This window comes from Doryrhamphus excisus, linkage group LG20 (genome assembly GCF_037039965.1).
Source record: "Doryrhamphus excisus strain RoL-2023G ecotype Guam linkage group LG20, RoL_Dexc_Guam_v1.1, whole genome shotgun sequence".
NCBI lineage: Eukaryota > Metazoa > Chordata > Actinopteri > Syngnathiformes > Syngnathidae > Doryrhamphus > Doryrhamphus excisus.
The window spans coordinates 1,902,493-1,926,575 of record NC_136376.1 but is presented as its reverse complement, the minus strand read 5'-3'; the positions used below and the strand labels follow the sequence as shown (position 1 = coordinate 1,926,575).

Sequence of the window (24,083 nt, the reverse complement as noted above, 5' to 3'; positions counted from 1 at the left end):
TACTAGCAGCGTTATTGTTAGTTTTATATCACAACAGGCACAACACAACAAAGACTGACACAGTTTTGTTGATGTTTGCGTTTATTAAAGACATATTTATCAAACTTTTCATTCAAATATGCAATTCCCCGAGGACAGAGTGACGTTAAGTACAGGAACAATAACATTAGACATAAAAAAAAGAATAAATAAAAACAGCATAAAACCATGAATTGTGGTATAAAAACCTGTTGGCGACAAAACTACAGGACAAAGACCTTTGCACCACACTCACCATAAACGACTGGAATTGAAGCATCACGTTTATTTTCCCGTATTTTACTCCACAAAGGAATAACAGCAGAAGCATGTATGCCATATCAACGATATCAGGCAATATATTTCTTTCATGTATCATTAATTAACCCTCAGGTGTGCCTTTCATTTACGACTCTTTCATGTCCAGGGAGGACAAAAAAAGTCCTCTGCCGTAAAATGTTTTATTTCTAATCAGTCCTAATAAAAAAATGGCATAAGAAGACATGATGCTCTTTAATGGGTTTTTTTCTGTGTGATGAGGTTGGAATCTGGGTGGTTAGGGGTTGGGACTAGATAAGTTTTGACTTCTTCCCACTCCCTTTCGAACATGTGTATGTTTATATATACTATGTATTTTTATTTGTATTGATTTTGGTTGGTTTGTTGTGGTTTGGATGTTTTTTTATGTTCGGAAAAAACTAAACTAAACTAATGCACTTGGAAAGCCAGCATTTTTAGAAATGCTGCCAATGTTCGACAGTATGAATTGTATGTCTCGAACGACAATTCCACAACTTTACAACAATGAAAGATGATACTATTGTGTTGTTATGATATTAATTTATTATCAAAACACGAGTGGTGTATTTGGTCTCCAAAAGTTTTGACAACAATATTGGTTAGCGTCAATTTACGGGACAATAAACATTACAAAATGCACCTGCTTTGTTTTGTAAGGCAGTAAAATATGTTTGTACAGTCATATTTTTTATTTGTTTCATGAAATGATTTATTTTATTATTATTATTATTATTTATTTCAAACATGTGTACGTTTATTTATGCTATGTATTTTTATTTGTATTGATTTTGGTTGGTTTGTTGTGGTTTGGATGTTTTTTTATGTTCGGAATAAACTAAACTAAACTAATGCACTTGGAAAGCCAGCATTTTTAGAAATGCTGCCAATGTTCGACAGTATGAATTGTATGTCTCGAACGACAATTCCACAACTTTACAACAATGAAAGATGATACTATTGTGTTGTTATGATATTAATTTATTATCAAAACACGAGTGGTGTATTTGGTCTCCAAAAGTTTTGACAACAATATTGGTTAGCGTCAATATACGGGACAATAAACATTACAAAATGCACCTGCTTTGTTTTGTAAGGCAGTAAAATATGTTTGTACAGTCATATTTTTTATTTGTTTCATGAAATGATTTATTTTATTATTATTATTATTATTTATTTCAAACATGTGTACGTTTATTTATGCTATGTATTTTTATTTGTATTGATTTTGGTTGGTTTGTTGTGGTTTGGATGTATTTTTATGTTCGAAATAAACCAAACTAAACTAATGCAATTGGAAAGCCAGCATTTCTAGAAATGCTGCCAATGTTCGACAGTATGAATTACATATGAGGAAATGCATGTCTCAAACGACGATTTCACAACTTTACAACAATGAAAGATGATACTATTGCGTTGTTATGATATTTATTTATTATCAAAACAAAAGTGCTTCATTTGGTGTCCGAAAATGTTGACAACAATATTGTTTAACGTCAAGTTATGGAACAATAAACATTACAAAATGCACCTGCATTCTTTTGTAAGGCAGTAAAATACGTTTGTCCAGTCATGGTTTTTTTTTACTTGAAAAGTTCATGTTTCATTAAATAATTTATTTTATTATTATTACTTATTTCGAACATATGTACGTTTAAATATACTATGTATTTTTATTTGTATTGATTTTGGTTGGTTTGTTGTGCTTTGGATGTTTTTTATGTTCGAAATAAACTAAACTAAACTAATGCAATTGGAAAGCCAGCATTTCTAGAAATGCTGCCAATGTTCGACAGTATGAATTACATATGAGGAAATACATGTTTCTAATGACAATTCCACAACTTTACAACAATGAAAGATGATACTATTGCGTTGTTATGATATTTATTTATTATTAAAACATGAGTGGTGTATTCGGTCTCCGAAAATGTTGACATTAATATTTTTTAACGTCAATTTACAAAATGTACCTGCATTGTTTTGTAAGGCGGTAAAATACGTTTGTCTCGTCGTGTTTTTTTTTTACTTGAAAAATTAATGATTTCTTTTATTTGTATTGGTATTTAAAAAAAAATGTGCTCCTTTTCAGACATGTTGAATTGTGCAAACGTGGCGTACTTGAACGTCACTTTGCTGTTAATGTGCTCAAAACCGAACCACGAGCATACATCCACTTTTCATCATCTGCACGGTTAATCTCGGCAAAACCTTTAATTTTACCCCGAATACCTCCACCACCTCCCCGTTTCAGAGGGTGCACGTGATTGCGAGGCCACGCGTGTTGGTGTGCGCACATGTGCACGTCCATATGTGTGTGGGTGAAGTGGATGATATTGAGTCTGACTTCATAAATCACCCAGACACTGATAAACTCCCCATGCACCCACACACCGCTAATGGGCAACCCTTAAGGAGTGTGAGTGTCTCGTGCGGCGTTTGATTCAACATTTATTAACCCCCTCACACACACACACACACACACACACACATGTGACACACACTCATTTGAGTCCAGGAAGAATATGTTTTGGTGGTGTTGCGAGTGTGAGCGGAGGGTTCTGACCCGGCCAGGTTGCATTAATCACCAGCGGCCCGTACAGTAGAGAAATATTTGAGCTTACAACAGCAGCAGCCTCGACATTTCCCAACATTAGCTTCCTTCTCATAACTTACATCCTGTCTCCAACTCCCCACTTCCCATCTCATATCCTGGCACCCCTCCTCATTATAGAACAATTTTCTCCCACACATCAAATCCAAACACACCTTCCATGTCTGTGCTCCTCATAACATTGCAGCCCGCTCCCCTCGGTGGAGACATGCTAGCCTGAGTGGGCTCCTGCAGCCACAGCTGTGATTCGTTCATAGCAACTTTTTTCAGGCGGTAGAACGATGCAAAGGTTCTATGGAACCGCTTTGTTATTACTCTTTTCCGTTTCCTTTTCTGGGGGCCTCAACATGCATGAAACGCACCAAAGTTTGCAAGAGCGTCTGGCAGGCTAAAAAAATGCGATATTCTCCAACACAAATTCCCTGAACTCTCATTGTTTTTTTTTTTTAATAGCCCCTTTCCCCGATTGTCACCAAATTTGATGGAGATGTCATGACAGGACGCACAAAAACAGTCTCCGGAAGCCATGTTCACAAGCAAACAGGAAGCCAGAGCCAGGGGTCTTATTCTTGATGACTCCTCCTCGGGACTTGGACCACATGACCTGAAAGTCAAGTCACCGATACTGGACGATAAATAGACGATGCTGTGAAGGGGTTTAGCGTACGTCATTGGATGTGGGCGGAGTATGGCGGGAAACCTCGATGCCACAAAAATATAAACGCTAAAAGTTGGACTCCACAAGGTCAGATCTCTAACGTGTGTGATAGCGACGACACCGTGAAGCTATGCATGGGTCACTTCCTGAGTTAGTCACAGCGCCACCCAGTGGGGACAAGAAGTGACAAAAAAGTTTACCCACTGTCCTGCTCATGGCATAGAATAGTTGGCAACTGGCCTGGTTCGACTTTCACCCGAGTCAGTCTTCATCAGTTCATGCTCATTGACTTGGTAGGACAGCACTGGTCTGACTTGGTGCGACAGCAATAGTCTGACTTGGTAGGACAGCTGTAGTCTGACTTGGTAGGACAGCACTGGTCTGATTTGGTAGGACAGCAGTAGTCTGACTTGGTAGGACAGCACTAGTCTGACTTGGTAGGACAGCAATAGGACAGCACTAGTGTGACTTGGTAGGACAGCAATAGGTTGACTTGGTAGGACAGCTGTAGTCTGACTTGGTAGGACAGCACTGGTCTGATTTGGTAGGACAGCAGTAGTCTGACTTGGTAGGACAGCACTAGTCTGACTTGGTAGGACAGCAATAGGACAGCACTAGTGTGACTTGGTAGGACAGCAATAGGTTGACTTGGTAGGACAGCACTAGTCTGACTTGGTAGGACAGCAGTAGGTTCACTTGGTAGGACAACACTGGTCTGACTTGGTAGGACAGCAGTAGTCTGACTTGGTAGGACATCACTAATTTGACTAGGTGGAACAGAACTACTCTGACTTGGTGGGACAGCAGTAGTCTGACTTGGTAGGACAGCACTAGTTTGACTTGGTAGGACAGCACTAGTTTGACTTTGTAGGACAGCGCTAGTCTGACTTGGTGGGACAGCACTATGACTTGGTGGGACAGCACTAGTCTGACTCGGTAGGACAGCACTAGTTTGACTTGGTAGGATAGCACTGATCTGACTTGGTAGGACAGCACTGGTCTGACTTGGTAGGACAGCACTAGTCTGACTAGGTGGGGCAGCACTAGTTTGACTTGGTAGGACAACACTAGTTTGACTTGGTAGGATAGCACTAGTCTGACTTGGTGGGACAGCAGTAGTCTGACTTGGAAGGTCAGCACTGGTCTGACTTGGTAGGACAGCAATAGTTTGACTTGGTAGGACAGCTGTAGTGTTACTTGGTGGGACAGCACTAGTCTGACTTGGTAGGATAGCACTAGTCTGACTTGGTGGGACAGCCGTAGTGTTACTTGGTGGGACAGCACTAGTCTGACTTGGTAGGACAGCCCCACGGCGGGTTCAGTGCTGCTTGCAGCTATAATTGTTTGTTTATTGTTTTTATTTCCAAGAAGTTTGTGCTCGTAAAAAAAGAATGCTAACTTTTGGGAGGAGCGTGAGGAGTGTTTGCCATGCAGATAGTCCAGCAGACAGGCTCAGGAATAGATAGCTCACATAGACAGACTGAGGCTTGGCCGCGCTATCGGGTTTCCTCCCCCTCTCGTCTGTCTGCCGGGACCGCCTGGCCTCGGAGGCCCTGACACCAAGGCACCGCGCAGCCAGCCAGCCAGCCACGACAGCTGCCACAGCAACAGCAGCATCTAATACCGACGCGCGCCACGCCGCGCTACAAAGAGCGATATCATCGCAAACATGGCTTCCTTTGATGCCCTTGTAATGATCTGTGCGTGTCAGAGGGAGGATGCTCTTTTTTTTTTACGGGCTTCTTTCAAACTCATTCTCATCGCCGTCCACATGGGCTCTCCCAGGGCTGCTTGTAGCTGTGAAACCTTATAAATGTATAATGGCCTCATGTTGATATTACGCAATCAGCCCTTCTTTGATGATCATCATCCAATAAACGCATGAATGAATCGTCCTCACGTCAGATGTCGACGTGACAAGCACATATTCAAGTGTCGGATTTACAGTTTTCACTCGGGTTCTGTTCCGGACATACCAAAAAAAAATTGAGACGCCCATAAAAATGACTACTTTGACACATGCCCCCCCACCCCCCCACCCCAACCTTCAAACCCTCCTGCCCGTCCAGGCTTAAGCCCTAATATTCGTATGCGTACTCCCCACTCATGAATGATAACTTTCACCACGGTGCGTTCAAGCACCGCTGAACAAAGTGCGGCGGACAAACATAATCGTTGGAGCATAAAAGCATAGTCGTGTAAAAATGATGTACTGAACATTTTACCTGCATCTTTACATATTTATAAGTTGTTACCGACATACGGTATTTTTGGAAATAAAATCTAATAAATCGGTAGTGAATCCCAAATGTATGTCATGTTTTACTTTATTGTCAACATGCTTGGTGACACGGAAGTCATCACATGTTTACATTTGCACGACAGGAAGAAACAGCTCTTTTAACGCATCTCAGCGATTAACGTTTGGCCACTTTTTAACGGGGGAGACCGACGGATAAAAATGTGTAAAAATGAAGTTATTGTAGTGATGAGTGAATAAATGAGTGAATGATAGTATATAGTATATACATAAGTAGTATTCTACAATTGTATGATGAATTTGAAAAAGGGGATAGATGACCAAGAAAAAGCTTGTTGTGTCAAATAAGTTAAAATACACAAAAAAAAATTCTGTCCAATTTGAAAATAACGCGCTCACATTACTATGTGTTTGTATATAATATTTGTCAGTTTTGCTGCTGTACTTTTTCATGTATTTTTTTATGAATGAAAGTATTGTTTATGACATACAATAACATAGAGATACATAAAATACAGTCATATTTCAAGCATGGTTCCAAGTGGTGATTAATCATAATTAATTCATGGAAAACTGTGATTAAATTGATTAAAAATGGTAATCATGGGACCACCAGAGTGAATGTGTCATCACACTGCAGTGCGTCTTTAAATAAGAAATGACCGTATTTTCTGGACTATAAGTCGCTACGGAGTATAAGCCGCACAATGCCAAAAATGCATAATTAATATTAATTAATAATATTAATTAAGATTAATAGATTAATAGAAAAAATTGAAATGGAAAAAAACATACATAAGTCGCATTTTTTGTTCTATCCTCTTATCGGCTTATCCTCACAAGGATTGTGGGGGGTGCTGGAGCCTATCCCAGCTGTCTTCAGGCAAGAGGCGGGGTACACCCTGGACTGGTGGCCAGCCAATCACAGGGCACATATAGACAAACAACCATTCACACTCACATTCATACCTATGGACAATTTGGAGTCGCCAATTAACCTAGCATGTTTTTGGAATGTGCGAGGAAACCGGAGTACCCGGAGAAAACCCACACAGGGAGAACATGCAAACTCCACACAGAGATAGCCGAGAGTGGAATCGAACTCGGGTCTCCTAGCTGTGTGGCTTGCGCACAAACCACTCATCCACCGTGCAGCCCATTTATTCAACAAACATTTTCATTTATAAGTCGCTCTGGAGTATAAGTCGCAGGAACAGCCAACCTATGAAAAAAAACTGCGACTTATAGTCCGGAAAATACGGTATCTTATTGACGCAGGTTATTTCTACATAAAATGATGCTGTGGCAGCGATCTGGCCCCCAGGCCGTGGGTTTGACACCACCTTCCTCTGTTTAGGATTCTCATAATGAGAAGGAGCAGAATGAAATGAGAACATTGAGTGTGTGTGTGTGTAGTAACCTTGTATCAGTATGTCATTGTAACCTTGTGAACCCCGAGAGCAGAACCGTGCTTCTCTAATTAGGAACGGCCGCGTTTACGTGAGCGTTCGTCTCCCGGCACGTATCAATCTGAGAGCGTGCGGCGGCGTCGGCGGCGGCGGTGATGGTGAAGGAGCGTGTCTCAGCCTGGACAAAGTGCAGGTCTAGCCTTGGTCCTTGTTGACGGAGGGGGCGGCTGGATGGAAGGGTGGGGGGGGGGCATTTCAAGAGGCTCCAGGACCCCATGGCACCAGTCTCCCACAGTCCCCCCCACCACCCCTCAGACAGACTAGGAGCATCTGGGCTCTGTCAGCGCCTCTGGGCCCCCGCAGACTCCCGATCTATATGACGGGGAGGATTGGATCTGGGAGAAGGGAAAATATGAGCCAGATTCCTGAAGCCTCGTGTAAAATGCAGGCTTTGCCAGTTAGCATCATAGGTAGCATGTGTGTGTGTACATGTGTGTGTGTGTGTGTGTACATGTGTGTATGTGTGTGTGCTGATAACAGGTCAGCGTGATTAATTTTGCATGATGGGAGATGGAGGCTATTGATTAGAGGCTAACGCCGGAATAAGTCCTCTCTATAAATTGTCCAATTAAGTATTAATTAAAAGTGAGGCGCTGAAAAAAATCCCACCCCCCACCCTCCAAAAAAAAAAAAAAAAAAAAAAAGAAATAAATAAGACGTGACGGCGGATGCAGATTAGACTGACAGAAATCATTCCAGGGATGTTTCTGAAAAGCTTGAACGGCGATGTGATGGCGGAATTCTGATACACGCACATGCCAAGACTAATTAATCCATACACTAAATTAGGACTAGAAATAGTGGGGCCCCGTGTAACAAGGTCAATTTTAACTTCTCACTTTCCACTTTATTTAACTGTGCAAGAAGAGAAACGGGCGGGGGATGGCGAGGAGGGGGGTGGGGGGGTATCAATGCACCGGGCTTATTATGATTGACGATTGATGATTAAGTCCTCCAGCTGACACACACCAGCAAAGCCGGTGAGTTGGAATTGGATGTGACACATACACAGTTCTGCGTGTTAGGTAATTCGTTGACGAGGGGCCAAATTCATTTATGGAACAGCGGTATTGGCAGACACGGACACTCTCTGCAAAAACAACGATAATCACAGAGGTTTGGCGCGGCGTGACAAGGACTCTTCAGGGAAAGGCCCTTCCACGCCGCTTTGTTGGCCGCCGCTGCCTGAGACTTGGTGATGGGGGTTGGGGTGGGAGGGGTGGAGACTAAAATGAGAGCCACTCGGAGCAGGAATGAGCTTTTGTGCGAGGTGTGCGTGATGTTTTAAAGATGGAGATGACGCTACCAAACGTTCAACTGAATTGACTGCGGACCTCTTGAACGTGTATTTTCTGCATTTTTTTTTTACATTATTTTTCTAGTACTCATGTATTTTCCGATCAATAAGTCAGTTTTTTTCATGGTTAGCCCGGTCCTGCGACTTATACTCCGAAGTGACTTACATGTTTTTTTCCCACTGACAGCCACCAGAGTGTGCTCCGGCAGAATCTGCCACTCCTATCGACATTGGCCCTTGGGATTTTTCCCTGCGTGACGTCATGATAGACATCTCTGGCACGGGCTATTTTTATTTATTTTTTTGTTTATTTTTCGCCACACCTGATACACTTGCAAATATCGGGTGTCCTTTAATGCATATACAATCATAAACATTGCAGTTTCAGGACAAGCATGATGCTAACCATAGAACAGGAGCTAGAACTTACTCGGGAACATACAATCCAATTAGTTAAATATAAATCACCAATTATCATAACTAGCTTGATCTACCTCTGTGTGCGCTTTAAAATGTTCAGTGTGACATCCTTACATGTAACACTTGTATTGTTTATTGTATTGTAACGATTATCAAAGTTATGATGCGTTTCAGAACGGTCTCTCTCCAATCTCCAAAGTGGAATTAAAGGAAAAAAGGTTCATACTAGTAATAATAATATTCATGATAATAATAATAATAATAATAATGGTAATACAATAATAATATTACGCAACAATAATAATAATGGTAATAAAATAATAATAATAATAATGGTAATAATAATAATAATCATGGTAATATAATGGTAATAAAAATAATAATGGTAATAAAAAATAATTAAAAAAATAATAATTCGTACATGTAACATTTGTATTGTTTATTGTATTGTAACGATTATCAAAGTTATGATGCGTTTCAGAACAGTCTCCAATCTCCAAAGTGGAATTAAAGGAAAAAAGGTTCATACTAGTAATAATAATAATAATAATAATCATGGTAATAAAACAATGATATTAGGTAATAATAATAATAATGGTAATAATAATAATAATGGTAATAAAATAATACTAATGGTAATAATAATAATAATCATGGTAATGGAATAATAATGGTAATAATAATAATGGTAATAAAAAAATAATAATAATCCGTACATGTAACACTTGCATTGTTTATTGTATTGTAACGATTATCAAAGTTTCAGAACAGTCTCTCTCCAATTGACAACTTATTCATGACCAGTAGTACCTATAAAACACCAGCAGGCGGCAGCGTCGCTTTGCAAACAGGCTTCTTTAAAGGTCGTGTAGTTTGACTTAGTGTTTTGTATCATTTAAATATAATAATAGTCATGTTCAAATGTTTCTTTTCTGTACGTTTCTGCTTTTAATGCCACGCTTTTGCCGCGACAGAAGAAGGAAAGCGCAAGGGCGACGGCGTCTCGAGCCATTTCATCTCCTTCCGCGTTCCCCATTTTTCCTGCTAATGAGCCTTATTGACAATCAAACAGAAGCTGTCATCCCCCAGGATGCAACACTCCCATCCCCAGCCTGTTTGTCATAGCGTCCTGGCAATCACAGGCAGGCTGCAAGACCAGGCTGGCAGTTAGCGCTTCTCACAGCGGCGCTGCCTGAAAATGGCACACTTCCTGTAGAGTTGCAGCTGCCACCTCTGCTACTTCCATTACTTTCTATAGCATGCAGATGTTGTATCAACATTCCCTGCCAAGGGGACCGCAATAACGGCGAGATGCATGCCATGTTTCACAGCCACGTCAATTTCTCAAGTGGCGCAATTAAACAGGGAAATGCAGCAGCGGGTTTCGCACATGCGGGCGCTCAAATCGGAAAAGTTTTTTTTTTCCAAAGTGGGGGGTGATTGGGGGGTTGTTCACAAACCCCGTTTTTCTTTTTTTTTTTTTTTTTTTTACGGCCTTACAGTCCTGAGTGCAGCGATTCTGAGCGCCTTTGTGCGGCAGACCCGTCGTGACCCACAGCGGATATGGAAATGGGGCGAAGGTTTTATGGGCCAAACGGATTGGACACAGTCGAGCTCAGGGGGCATGAATATTGGATGTTATTTCTGCTCCCTTTTTATGTAATCCATTGCCAATACATTATTAATAGATGATATCATATCCAGAAGTACTGGACAAAGCACTACAGAGGGCGACTATGAAAGGAGCTCTATACCAGCAAGTACACTTGCAGTGATATTATTTTTTATCGCCTGCAGCCCCGACGCTCTCAGACAAGGCCACATTTAGGGGGTCCGTGTGGGTGAAAGCGGGGTCTACAGGTACCCCCGCCGTGGCCAAATCTTGCATTTGTGGCTTTGAAATTCACTGCAACATTGATGAAATATCAAAGTATCACACCCGCATTCAATTGTAATGGATTTTTAATGGGACAGGAACATTGTGATGATAACCATAGAACAGGAAGTGGAACCTACAGTGCTGTTACACTAATATCAATACTCCCAATACCAGCTCTTCATGCTCCAAAATCGATTCCCAAATCAAAATATTGATACTTTTGATACTTGAGTCATTTGAGGTACTTTTTGAGGTAACGTAATACTAGGGAACGTGAGCTGGGTTTAGACCAGGGGTGGGCGAACTTTCTGACTCGCGGGCATTAGGTTCTTAACATTATTATTATTATTTCCAAATGCCCGCAAGGCATGCTGGGTAGTAGATATCCAATATCCAATCCAATCAAGAGTATGTTAACTCCTCCTTGTTTATTTCTCTGATGACAAAATGCAATAATAATAATAATAATTAGCTTACATTAATTGCGCAATGACTCATTTATTTAAATGAAGAATTTATTGAAGTAATAAATTCATGAAATTAAATAATAACATAACTTTTTCTGCAACCAAATTTTTCAAATATTTTATGTTACTAAAAAAATACTATTTTTCCTTGTAGTATTACCATGTTATGCTTGTACAATGCTGACTTTTTCTTGTTAGATTGCAACTTTTTTTCTTAATATTCTGATTTTATTCTTGTAAAAATGTTTTTTTTTCTGAATAACTAGATTGTGTGAATATATCTAATGTCTTCTATGTTGCTTAATCCGAGTGTAAAGGTAACTATAGGGGTGTTATTTCACGTCTATAGGGCTCTAATCATGTTAAAAAGCATATTTAGGCTACATTCTTACTAGCATGGCTAAAGCACAGTTGCCAGATCGTACCTCGCACTTCACCCGGTCTGCGCTCCGCCCGGTCTGGTGGTGTTGGTGTTAGCCTGTCTTTGTGTTTTTGCTAGTTCCTGTTCCTATTTTTTGTATTTGTATTTTCCTCCTTTTTCTACTTTGAACTATGTCCTCTCTGCCTGGGGACTCAAACTCTGGCTTGTGCCAATCTTGACATTTCTAAGCTTGTAAAAAGCTTTTCCAAGCTTTTTTCAAGCTTTTAATTTTGAAGCTTACTTTGCACCGAACAGGAAGTCACTAAGTGCATGTGTTAATGCTGTTGTCGTTTTGCACAGCTCGGCAATAATGAGGAAGCTAGCAAGTCTACAACACACGTCAACATAATCGTGTCTTCTTTAGGTGTCGACTTTTATGTCGACATGAGCGGCCGACGGTGGAGTCCACCGTCAGAAGCAAGTTTTCGGCCGTATGTCGAACGCTACGCTACGCTATGCTATGCCGCCGAGGCGAACTCATCAATGATTAGTGGATGTAATGCAATGTAGTGCAACGTTGATGAAGGATCAAACCGCACCTAAATTCAACTTTCATGGATTCTTTTTCTCCAAAGTGCTTTGCTCCTCGTCCGTGTCGACTGCAGCGAGTGAAGTGGAAATCTTTGTCGGGATCTGGTTTGGGCTGCCAAGCTGCGTCCCGGGGAGCGTCGCTTATTATCAGATGTTCCCATTCACACACGGACTATTTAGGAGCAAAAAAAAATGTTTTGTTGGGGGAAAAAAGGTCAGAGCTTCCGTGGTCTCAAAGTTGAGTGAGCTGAGTTTTGCACGAAGAAGCTCGCTCAGCAGATCCGCCTCAGCCAACATAAACGCTTGGCATGCTTTTAGTTTGATGGGGCTTGTCTTGCACAAACGTTGGCACAAACACGATCACAGAAACATCCATTAAAGCTCCTGAACAACGGCAGGGGTGTCCAAAGGGCGGCACGGGGGTCCTTTGTTGCCCGCTAAGGTTTTTTCATTGTTTGGTGGCACATTCTTTTATATAATTAAACAGTAAAATGAAAAAAAGAAACAACATAAAGTTTAAATATCAGGTCAGTAAAGTCACAATATTATGGGAAAAATAACATACAAAAATAGTTAAATATAAAAAAGTAAAGAACAAATATAAAGTTATATAAAGTTGTAATATGCAACAAACAAAATAGAGAATAAAAAAACAAAGAAAAAAGTTACAGTATGGAGATGAAAAAGGAGGCAAAAAGTGGAATTAAAGGAAAAAAGGTTCATACTAGTAATAATAATATTAATGATAATAATAATAATAATAAAGGCAATATAATAATGGCAATAATAACAATAATGGTAATAATAATAATGGAAATAGTAAAAATAATAATGGTAATAACCCTCATAAGGATAAGCGGTAGAAAAGGAATCAATGAATAATAATAATGGTAATAATAATAATGGAAACAATAATAATAATGATATTAAAAAATAATAATAAAATAATAATTCTAATAATAATAATAATGGTAATAATAATAACAATGGTAATATAATAATAACAATAATAACAATAATGGTAATAATAACAATAATGGTAATAATAATAATGGTAATAATAATAAAGGTAATAAAAATAATAATGGTAATAACCCTCGTGAGGATAAGCGGTAGAAAAAGAATGAATGAATAATAATAATGGTAAAAATAATAATGGAAAAAATAATAATAATGATAATAATAATGGTAATAATAAAACATAATAATGGTAATAATAAAAAATAATAATGGTAATAATAATAATGATGGTAATAATAATAATAGTAATAATACTAATGGTAATAATAATAATGGTAATAATAAAACATAATAATGGTAATAATAAAAAATAATAATGGTAATAATAATAATGATGTAATAATAATAACAATAATAATAATAATAACAATAATAATAATAATGGTAATAATAATAATAGACGTTCATCACAAAGCTGAAATCCAAGCTCTTTTTCCTTGAAAGCTAAGCATTAGCATTAGCAAACATTAGCATGTCTACGTGGTCGCTTGATGAATGTGAAACATCCAAGCGGCGCCGCCATCCTTTGATTTGACAGGAAAAAGTTAGGACACCCTGGTGTCAGGTAATATTCAGCTTTTAAGGTCAGGTGGAATTGTTTTTTCTCCTGGGAAAGTGCAGATTGATAAAGCGCAAACAAAACCTCCTTTCTGAATGCTTGTCCTCCATGGCCTCCGTGAAGGTTCCGTGCCTTTCTATCGCCCGAGCCCCAATTCCCAGCATGCACGGCCATTGTGGCGCTTTCAGCCGCCAGCTCTCCATTGACTGCCTCATTGTCCGCCCGACCCTTTTGTGTGCGCGCCGCTATCGCCGCCGTGCAATCTTTCACCTGAACTGCCCGGCCGATGGTCACCTAGAAAGCGGCCGAGTCACCCGCGGAGACGCCGCCGTTAACCCGGCGCCGGCTAATGAAGAAATATTTCTTGTAGTATATCAGCTGCAATAACATCGACAGCCGTGCTTGCTACTAACATGGCTGTTGGTCACGCTAGGAGAGTTCAAAGCATCGTCACGCATGATGTCATCGGACCTCAGCTCGGAGAGCATCCAGAGCAGCGGCGTCTGAATGCTCAATACGTTATCGTGACAGCGCACCCGAAGAAACGGATGCTGATAATACATCAGGAAGTATCCCAGCAAAGAGTCCTGGGGGGGTGGAGTAAATAAAACAGGTTGTTTGGGTGCGAAGCTGGAAGTCTGTGAAACTGCAGAAAGAGGTGCAGATTCTGGAAGATCCGGAAAGCTTTTGTGTGTAGCTGCTCTGTAGGAGCCCACAACTCAATACAAAGACGGAAGTTCGTATCATGAGACTCCTTTACACGACACTGGAACTTTAGTTAGACACCAACTTCCTTTGTGTCAACCGATGACTTCCAGTTGTGGTTGCCATTTTGTTAGCTAGCTTTGTTTCTTTGTCAGAAGCTATGGACGTTTTGTGCTAAAACAAACCAAAAAAAGTACATTAAAAACATACTTAGACTCATTTAGCATATTATTAACACGACAAGTCACGGGACGGAAAATGTACATAAACTGAGGTGCATATTAAACTTAAAATGCTAACCGGGGCGGATGCTAACTGAGGTTCCACTGGATGCTGAAAGTCGACTTACTCAGCCCTACGAGCCGGATAATAAATATACAGGGGCGTGTTTATGTACCCTGCCACTCGGTGACGGGTGATTTGAGTGAATCGATGACCCGGTTCGCTTCAGTGACTCAGTAAAAGTGAGTCAGTAAGGAATCAGAAAGTGCGCATAAACAATAATTTCATTGTTTTCTGCATTAAAAACTGTCAGTATTCTATATAAAATCTTATTGGGGGGCTGTCTACATCCGTTTCTTTAAATGATGAGTAATTTTGCTTCATTTTAGTTTTATGCAATCACCTGTCGAGTTGATAAAGGTGTCCCGCTGGGGTCGTTTTGTTAGCTAGCTTTGTTTCTTTGTCAGAAACTAAAGATGTTTTGTGCTAAAACAAACAAAAAAAAAGTAAATTAAGAACACACTTAGACTCACACAGCATATTATTAACACAACAAGACACAAAAAATGTACGTAAACTGAGGTGTACATTTTTTTTACTTAAAACGCTAACCGGGGCGGATGCTAACTGAGGTTCCACTGGATTCTGAAAGTCGACTTACTCAGCCCTACGAGCCGGGTAATAAATATACTGGGGCGTGTTTATGTACCCTGCCACTCGGTGACGGGTGATTTGAGTGAATCGATGACCCGGTTCGCTTCAGTGACTCAGTAAAAGTGAGTCAGTAAAAGGAATCAGTAACAGAAAGTGTGCATCAACAAAAAATTCATTGTTTTCTGCATTTTATTCTATATAAAATCTAATGGGGGGGGGTGTCTACATCCGTTTCTTTAAATGATGAGTAATTTTGCTTAATTTTAGTTTTATCCAATCACCTGTCGGGTTGATAAAGGTGTCCCGCTGGGGTCGTTTTGTTAGCTAGCTTTGTGTCTTTGTCAGAAGCTAAGGACGTTTTGTGCTAAAACAAACAAAAAACAAAACAAAACATTAAGTACACACTTACACTCACATAGCATATTATTAACACAACAAGACACGGGACGGAAAATGTACGTAAACTGAGGTGTACATGTTTTAACTTAAAACGCTAACCGGGGTGGATGCATCCATTTCTTTAAATGATGAGTAATTTTGCTTCATTTTAGTTTTATGCAAGCACCTGTCGGGTTGATAAAAGTGTCCCGCCAGGGGACGGACAAAGACGTACCGAGTGCTAATAAGCGCTACTAGCCGTGCTAGCAGTGCTGCTGCTGCTGCTGCTGGCCAGACAGAGATGGTCAATACGCCTGCACAGGATTCTAACGCTAAAAGGAGCTTTTTCTCCTTTCAAAGCTAACAATCCACACGAGCAGATGTTTGAAGCGTGGCCGTGGGCAAGTCAAGTTAAGATCGATATTGCTTTCAATATTTCTCTCCTTTGACAGATAAGCAGCGCCCAGCAAAGTCTTGATAAGAGTGGCAACATATGGACGCGCTCCCTTTTGATTGCCTGACCCCGTGACCTTTTTGCCCGCGTTTGAGAGCGAGAGGGAGCGAGGGGGGTTGGGCCACATGGTGCGGTGGGGGTCTGTCGGGCTCTGGTTATGGGGCATTATTGACCCGGGATTTATAAATATTTAATGCACACATTAAGATCATGGCGGAGGGTGGCCATTAGAGTTCTCCAATAAAGAGGCTCTCAGAATGATTGAGTGGCGTGGCCGAGCTGCTCGGGCACAGAGGAACCTGCTGAGACCATCTTAGCGCACCTCCAGCCTTGCCTCAGAGCGCTTAAAATTGGCAACAACTGAGCAAACATGTCATTTTTGATTGTACTTCCACCCTGGCAACTTGTCTCCTCCTTTTTTCTGCTCAGCTGGCCATTGTTCCTCCCGCCGTGCGCCGCCTTTCATTTACAGCTCCGCTCCCACGCCGCACTTTTCTGCTGCAACATTTCTCAGCCTGCTAACTTTTGTTGTTTTACGTTTATTTATTTGCTTGTTCTTACAATTTCATGCAGCGAGCCGACGTAATGTAGGGCAGCACGTGCTCGGGAACATCTGGCATTCTTTCACTGGACGTTTAATGTCTGGCCGTTGTCCTTTTACTTGAAAAATAATCATTTTTATTGTTATTATTTAAAATAAGACAATGAACATAAACAATAATTTTTTTGTGACGATAACCATAGAACAGGAAGTGTCAGGAACAGTTCTTTTTCTGAACCTTTTTTTTCATTTTTTGAAAATGACCTTAATCCTCTTTTGTCATGTTCACGGTTTATTTTTAGAAAAAAACATTGAAAGCCATTATGTGTGATGAGAACCATAGAACAGGAAGTGGCAGGAACGGTTCTGGTAAACCATCATACATCTTTTTTTTAACCTTTTTTTCATTTTTTTCCGTTTTATGTTTAGAATATGATGCAAACCATTGAAAGCCATTGTGTGTGATGAGAACCATAGAACAGGAAGTGGAACCTACTGTTTTTTTTTGCAGGAACGGTTCTGGTAAACCATACATCTTTTTCTGAACTTTTTTTTATTTTTTTCCGTTTGGCCTTAATCCTCTTTTGTCATGTTCACGGTTTATTTTTAGAATATGATGCAAAGCCATTGAAAGACATTGTGTGTGATGAGAACCATAGAACAGGAAGTGGCAGGAATGGTTCTGGTAAACCATGATACATCTTTTGCGGAACCTTTTTTTTAAAAAAAATTCCATGTTATGTTTAGAATATGATGCAAACCATTGAAAGCCATTGTGTGTGATGAGAACCATAGAACAGGAAGTGGAACCTACTGGAGTTTTTTTGTAATCTTTCCTTATTTTATGATCAGTGTGACCCCCAATCCTCTCATAATCTTGTGGATTTTGTGGGAGGGTAGGAGCTCAGATTGTCTGAAATTGTGACGCTAACCATAGAACAGGAAGTGGCAGGAACGGTTCTGGTAAACCATCATACATCTTTTTCTGAATTCTTTTTTTTCAATTTTTTTTCCGTTTGGCCTTAATCCTCTTTTGTCATGTTGACCGTTTATTTTTAGAATATGATGCAAAGCCATTGTGTGTGATGAGAACCATAGAACAGGAAGTGGAACCTACGTTGTTGTTTTTTTAGTAATCTTTCATTATTTTATATTCAGTATGACCCCAATCCTCTCATAATATTGTGAGAGAGTAGGGTCTCCCATTGTCTGAAATTGTGACGCTAACCATAGAACAGGAAGTGGCAGGAACGGTTCTGGTAAACCATCATACATCTTTTTCTGAATCCTTTTTTTTTAATTTTTTTTCTGTTTGGCCTTCATCCTTTTTTCATGTTCACTGTTTATTTTTAGAATATTATGCAAAGCCATTGTGTGTGATGAGAACCATAGAACAGGAAGTGGAACCAAATGTTTTATTTTCTTAGTAATCTTTCATTATTTTATGTCCAGTGTGACCCCAATCCTCTTATAATCTTGTGAGAGGGTAGGAGCTTCGATTGTTGGAAATTGTGACGCTAACCATAGAACAGGAAGTGCAACCAAATGCGGCGTGAGACTTTGGTAAACTGTCATATGCTGATCTTCTACAAAACTCCAGAGCAGAAAACTAAAACGGAGAGGTGACGCAGCCTAATAAAAAGCAAACACGGACTCCAGCCTAGACATCCGTGCTGCGGCCACATGTGTGTTGAATAGGAGCGAGGGCGGCAGACGGGCGGCGGTACCTGCAGCAGATAATGCCGCGTCAGGAAGCTATTGTTATCGCACGCTTTGGAATTATCGGGAAGGGACGATTCCACGGCGGGAGGCGATCAGGGGCTAAAAATTAAATTGCTCTTTTGAGCGGCGGCGTGTCCTTCCGCGCTATCAGCAGGGCCCTGCGTCGACTATCTGCGTCGGCGATGGCGGCGGCGGGGTCATAATAAGCGGCGATATGCTGATTGCCACTCAGGTTGCCGCCGCGTTAATTGCGCATTAAAGCCGAGGTGGCGTCGGACAATGTTGCCTTGATGGGAAATTGACATTTTGTGACCTGCTTCTCCGAGTACGCGTTCAGGACGCCTGATAAGATGCTCTCTTGTTTTTAGGGAGACCCCCCTTCTTGTCCCCCCTCCCATCCTGAAACACTTCTATCCTTCTGTGTGACCCACTTGATGAGTATAGATTTCACCGCCGCCTTTCAGCGCTCCAACGAGAAGGGGTTCAAAACGATAGCGGCGCTTATAGACAAAGGATAACCTTGCGCTTTCAATGTATCGATTCTTTATTAACTCGCCGGCTTAATGCAATGAAATGAGGGATTTCAATCAGCCTCGTTTGAATTTAAAAAAAAGGCCGTTTATGAATGACTACAATGATGCTTTCAAGTGCAGTACAGGAGGAGCTCGCAATGTCAAGAGGCGGAGTAAAAGCGTCTCTGGAGGTGACTTTAGGAACATTTTTTGTAAACATGGACTATATGCTACATGCATGGCGGCGCCATAAGCGGAATTATTCTCTTTTATTCCAAATGTTCTTCCCTGGAAACACAAGTTCTGAGTAAAAACGACTTGGACTTCACTATGTCGGAGCTGGAGTAACAGCATCTCAAGAGCTGACGTCAGGAACGTTTCCCTTCCTGTTCCACATTTGATGTTTTCATGATAAAGCGTAGGAGTAAAAGCATCTCCGGACGTGTTTTTTTTTTTCAATTTCTCACCAGTTAAACATGTAATCTATATCATCATCTATACGGAAGACTCAAAAGCCATGACTAAAAATGACTTAGTAGCGCCGTTCAGGATCAGTTTACATTATCCACGTATACATGGACCCAAATATTCCAATTCCATTCGGTTTATTTGCTCAAACGGAAAGAATATAACCTTTGTATACACCTCATTCCCAAAGAAAAGTGCCGGATTCCCGGGGGTGGAATATTCCTTTTTCCAATCCGATTGAGGTATCTTGTACCCGCTCAAACGGACAGTTGTTCTTCGTGTTGTTTTTCTTCTTCTGTTGTTTATTGGCGGTTGGCAAGCAGCTTTCGTGTGCATTAGCGCCATCTGTGGAACAGAATCTAAACGCTTCTATACTTTTTTCATAAAAAGAAAATATATATCTATATAAAACATGTCCCGAGTTTAATTATGAAATATTAGCAAGATTGAATTTGATCTTTTCCTGTTTAAATTTATCCGGGGTGCGTTCTTTATGACGTAACACGCAGCTCGAGACGTTCTTCGGTTTTAAAAATGGAGGCGAGCAATCGGCACTGGACTGCTAAGGAAAGTTTGTTTTGGATCCAAACTAAATTTCAAGACTGGAGGGATGAAAAACCGTTATTCCAACAAGTGAATGAAAAACTTGGGGAAGTCGGTATCACGTGATGTTGATGTTTACATTTTACTGGGCATGCCCCATGGACTATTCTGTTGGATTATATCGGCGCATGTAGACAAGAGATTGGAATATTCCTTTCCATGGATACCATTGTTTTTGGAAAGGTCATTCGGAAAGAGAAAAACTCCTCATGTAAGTGTGGCTAATGTCAACAAGCTAGGAACATTAGCCACGTATAGATAATGTCAACAAGCTAGCATACACACCATAGTTGAAACATAGTAGAAATAATATTAGTAGTTACTTTGGATGTTTTTTCATTTGGACTTTTCTTAAAAGTTCAAATCTGGTCTGGTCTCCTCGTAGACCGGGGGCCCCCGTGGGCCGCATTGCCTTTTGGTTGGGCCCCAGAGGGCCACCACCATATTAGCTTATCATAGCCTGGTCACATTACGACACGTTTAGCAACATTGAAAGAAGTCTTGGTGCCAAATTTTTGTATACAACTTGGATCATTCTTATGATAATAATTAATTAATATACAGTAATTCATCAACACCATTATTATTTATTTATTTATTTTTCATATTACATTTTAAAAATTGGATTTGATTAAAAAAACTTTGATTTTTAAAAACATATTTTATTGTTACTTAATTTAAATATGATTAAAAAATTAAATATATAAATAATTTTGTTATATCATAAATATAAAAAATAAAGCATGTTGTTAATAAAATATATAAAAATATTTTATATATATTAAACTAATAAAAAAATATTTTATAATTACTGGCCACATATAATAATATGGCGGGGCCCAATTTGACTTTGAGAACTGTTGCAGACCCGGTGGTCTATGGTCTGGTCTATGGTCTGGTCTCGGGACCCGAGTCATCGGCGGCTCGAGGAGCAGGAGTCACAGCTTTAGGAACAACATGATGTCTCTTTCCATTCCAAATGTTTTTAATTGTTCTCCCCTGTAAACACGTGTAAGCTATGTGGCATAGGAGTCATAAGTGGCGAGTAAAAATGACTTCTTTACATTCTACAAAACAGAAAATAATACAACCACAAATGGAGTGTTGATTTGTTGCTTTTTCTCTTGTGTTTTTTTTTTTTTTTTTTTTTTTTATATATCTCCAAGGTTGTCCCTCATGCACATTAGTCTCTATTGGATCTTAACAACTATCATATGGGTCACAAACAATTTATTTGACAATACAACCAACAAAGTTTTCTCCAAAATGGTCTGTATAGATAATTTAAAATCAATATAAAAATAAACAATGAAGTTTGACTTCCCCTTTAAAAAAAAAAAAAAAAAAAAAAACAAGATAGAAAGTAAAATTGGACGAGAGTCTTTACGAGTAACACAAGTTTGTGGCGAATACAGGTGAAATATACGCACATTGCATCGCATCCATACAAAAACCAAAAGAGAAATGAAGGCAACATTTCTTGGCTGAATTATCTGTGCTGCATCACTATATTAAGGGCATGACGATTAATACATACATAATGAAAAGCAATATACAAAATTTTCCCAGATAAATACATTATTTATAGTTGATATGTTACAAAATTTCCCTCAGTGAGCGCAAGTGTGTGTTGGAACAGAAATATGACGATGGAACTACTGCACGCCTACATTCTCAATGGATTCCTTCTTTTTTTTTTTTTTTTTTTTGCAACATTTTTCTTAGTGTTGATCTAAAAGAACATGAAAAAGACAGATGTATAAATATTTAGCACAAGTTTGGCAATATCACAATAGTCTACAATTGTTTTTTTTTTTGTTTGTTTTGTTTGTTGAAACCACATATAAAACACATAAGGGAAGTCGGAGCTATAGAAGGAGGGAGGCTGCTCCTCATCAACAAGAAACAGACTTCACAGTAGCCTAGGAATGCATTAATATACAGTGCTAGCAAAAGAGTTGGAAAAAACATGGCAAAACACACTTGCTTAATAAAAGGAAGCTCTAGACATGGAAGTACATCATCATATTCATCAACACGGCCGTGGGTTCGACACATCAGTGTGCTTCTTCAGTCCGACAGGAGTTTTGTTTTATTTTTATTTTTTTTTTCCGTCAAGATGATTTTCCTAGCTACAATAAATTACAAAATTTAAGTTAAAATGCAGGAATGAAACATGATACGCCCGCCCCCCCACCTTATTTATTATTCCATTCCCGTCCTTTATACTGTACTGTAGATCTCTTATCATTTCACTTCAAACTGTCTCGCCCCCTCCCGTTGTGTGCTCGTCCGTCCCTGCACACGTTGAAAATACAAAAAAAAAAAAGTCACATTATAAAGATGCACACTGTTGTGTGTTTGTGTGTGTTTTGTGTGCGTTTTTTGTGTGTGTGTGTGTGGACAGAGTGGAAGAGGAGGAAAGCAAAAAGCTGTACTGTACATCAGTGTTTTGTTTTTGCAACTGTACAACGGTCAGTCCCTTCCAGTATTCAACGCAGGTATACAAAATAAACCCTTCATCATCCCGGAGGAGGAAGTGGAGAAAAAAAAAAAAAAAAAAAAAACACACAAAAAAAGTTCCAGAGGGAGAAAAAAAAAACATTCCCGGTGAGAGCCTTCATTGTCATTTTGACTTTTTTTTTTTTAACCTCCATCTTGAAAAAGAGAACAAGCAGTCGACTATACATTATACACCCGCTGTGTGCTGGGGTGGGGGGCCGGAGGGGGCGGGGGGCTTGTCCCGTGAAAGTGGTAGTAGACTGGTGCTGAAAAAGTGCATTTTACATTGGCGGGACCACGAGGCCGGACATGGCTGGGGAGGGGGGGGGGGGGGGAGAAGAAAGAGGTCATTAGTTTTATTCCGCTTCAAACACTTCTGGAGATTAATATCATCAAATGACATACATGTGTGTGTGTGTGTGTGTGTGTGTGTGTGTGTGTAATGTACTATCAGTGAAACCCCCATCTCTCCAATTATCGACTTTCATTAGCAATGAAAACTTTAAAACGTTTCCAACGAGGACGGCGTATTAACCAACGTTGATATTTTGTAAAGCAACACATGGAGATATGCTAACATATATTTACATATTTACAGTACAGTACAGTAGAGACCAGTACTAGTACTAGTACCAGCTTTGCTCTTTTCTATGGACGCTCGTTATCCCAATGCTAAGTCGGAATTATGAGGTAACAATTCCAAATTCTGAGATAATAAGTCGAAAGTATGAGATAAAAATTCTGAGATAAAAAGTCATAAAACATTCTTCTTGTAGATTTTTTTGTGCTTGGAATTCCGATTTTATTCCCAGAATATTTGCATTTTATTCTCATAACATTAGAACCCAAACCGACCAATTTAATTGACGTTTCTCATAATATTACGACATTTTTTTCTTTGTTATCTCAAGTTTATGCTACTAAAATGGCTCATAATATTTTTTTCTTTTAATATTTTGACTTTATTATTGAAGTAACTTAACCTTAATGCAGATTTTTGTACTTTTAATGATAATTTTGTATATTTTAATGTCTATATTTCAATTCTTCGACTTCAACCATGAATGATGGCGATTTTTTTGCTCAAATACGATTGTGTGTTTTACGGTCGTTTGACTATGCTGTGCGTGGAAACGTTGAATGGGCCTGCCCGGGTTGGGAGTGGTCCTGGGTTCCTAAAAGAGTGGCCGTTTTCACGTTTGGCGGTCAATTACGTCACCGGAATGTTCCATAACGGCTGCTATGCTTAGCCTTGCAGGCCCATAAGAGTGAGAAGAAGCTAAGGCTGGTTTCCGGTGGAGGCACATTGCCGTTTTCACGTTTGGCGGTCAATTATGTCACCAAAATATTCCATTACGGCTGCTGTGCTTTGCCTTGCAGGCCCATAAGAGTGAGAAAAATCTAAGGCTGAT

At 39.8% G+C, this 24,083-nt stretch overlaps 2 protein-coding genes across 7 annotated transcripts in view; one reads left to right on the top strand and one right to left on the bottom strand.

Annotated features, from left to right (window-relative positions):
- The window catches only part of LOC131107793 (methylated-DNA--protein-cysteine methyltransferase), a 108,861-nt gene that overhangs the window by 40,449 nt on the left and 44,329 nt on the right, over window positions 1-24,083 (top strand). The window lies entirely within an intron of this gene.
- Window positions 21,286-24,083, bottom strand: part of LOC131107791 (transcription factor COE3) — a 115,255-nt gene continuing 112,457 nt past the window's right edge. For all 6 annotated transcript variants that reach the window (XM_058058101.2, XM_058058103.2, XM_058058104.2 and 3 more), the window contains exon 16: window positions 21,286-22,984. In XM_058058101.2, coding sequence (XP_057914084.1) covers window positions 22,953-22,984 — 32 coding nt within the window. In that variant the 3' untranslated portion in view covers window positions 21,286-22,952. The remainder of the gene's footprint in view (window positions 22,985-24,083) is intronic.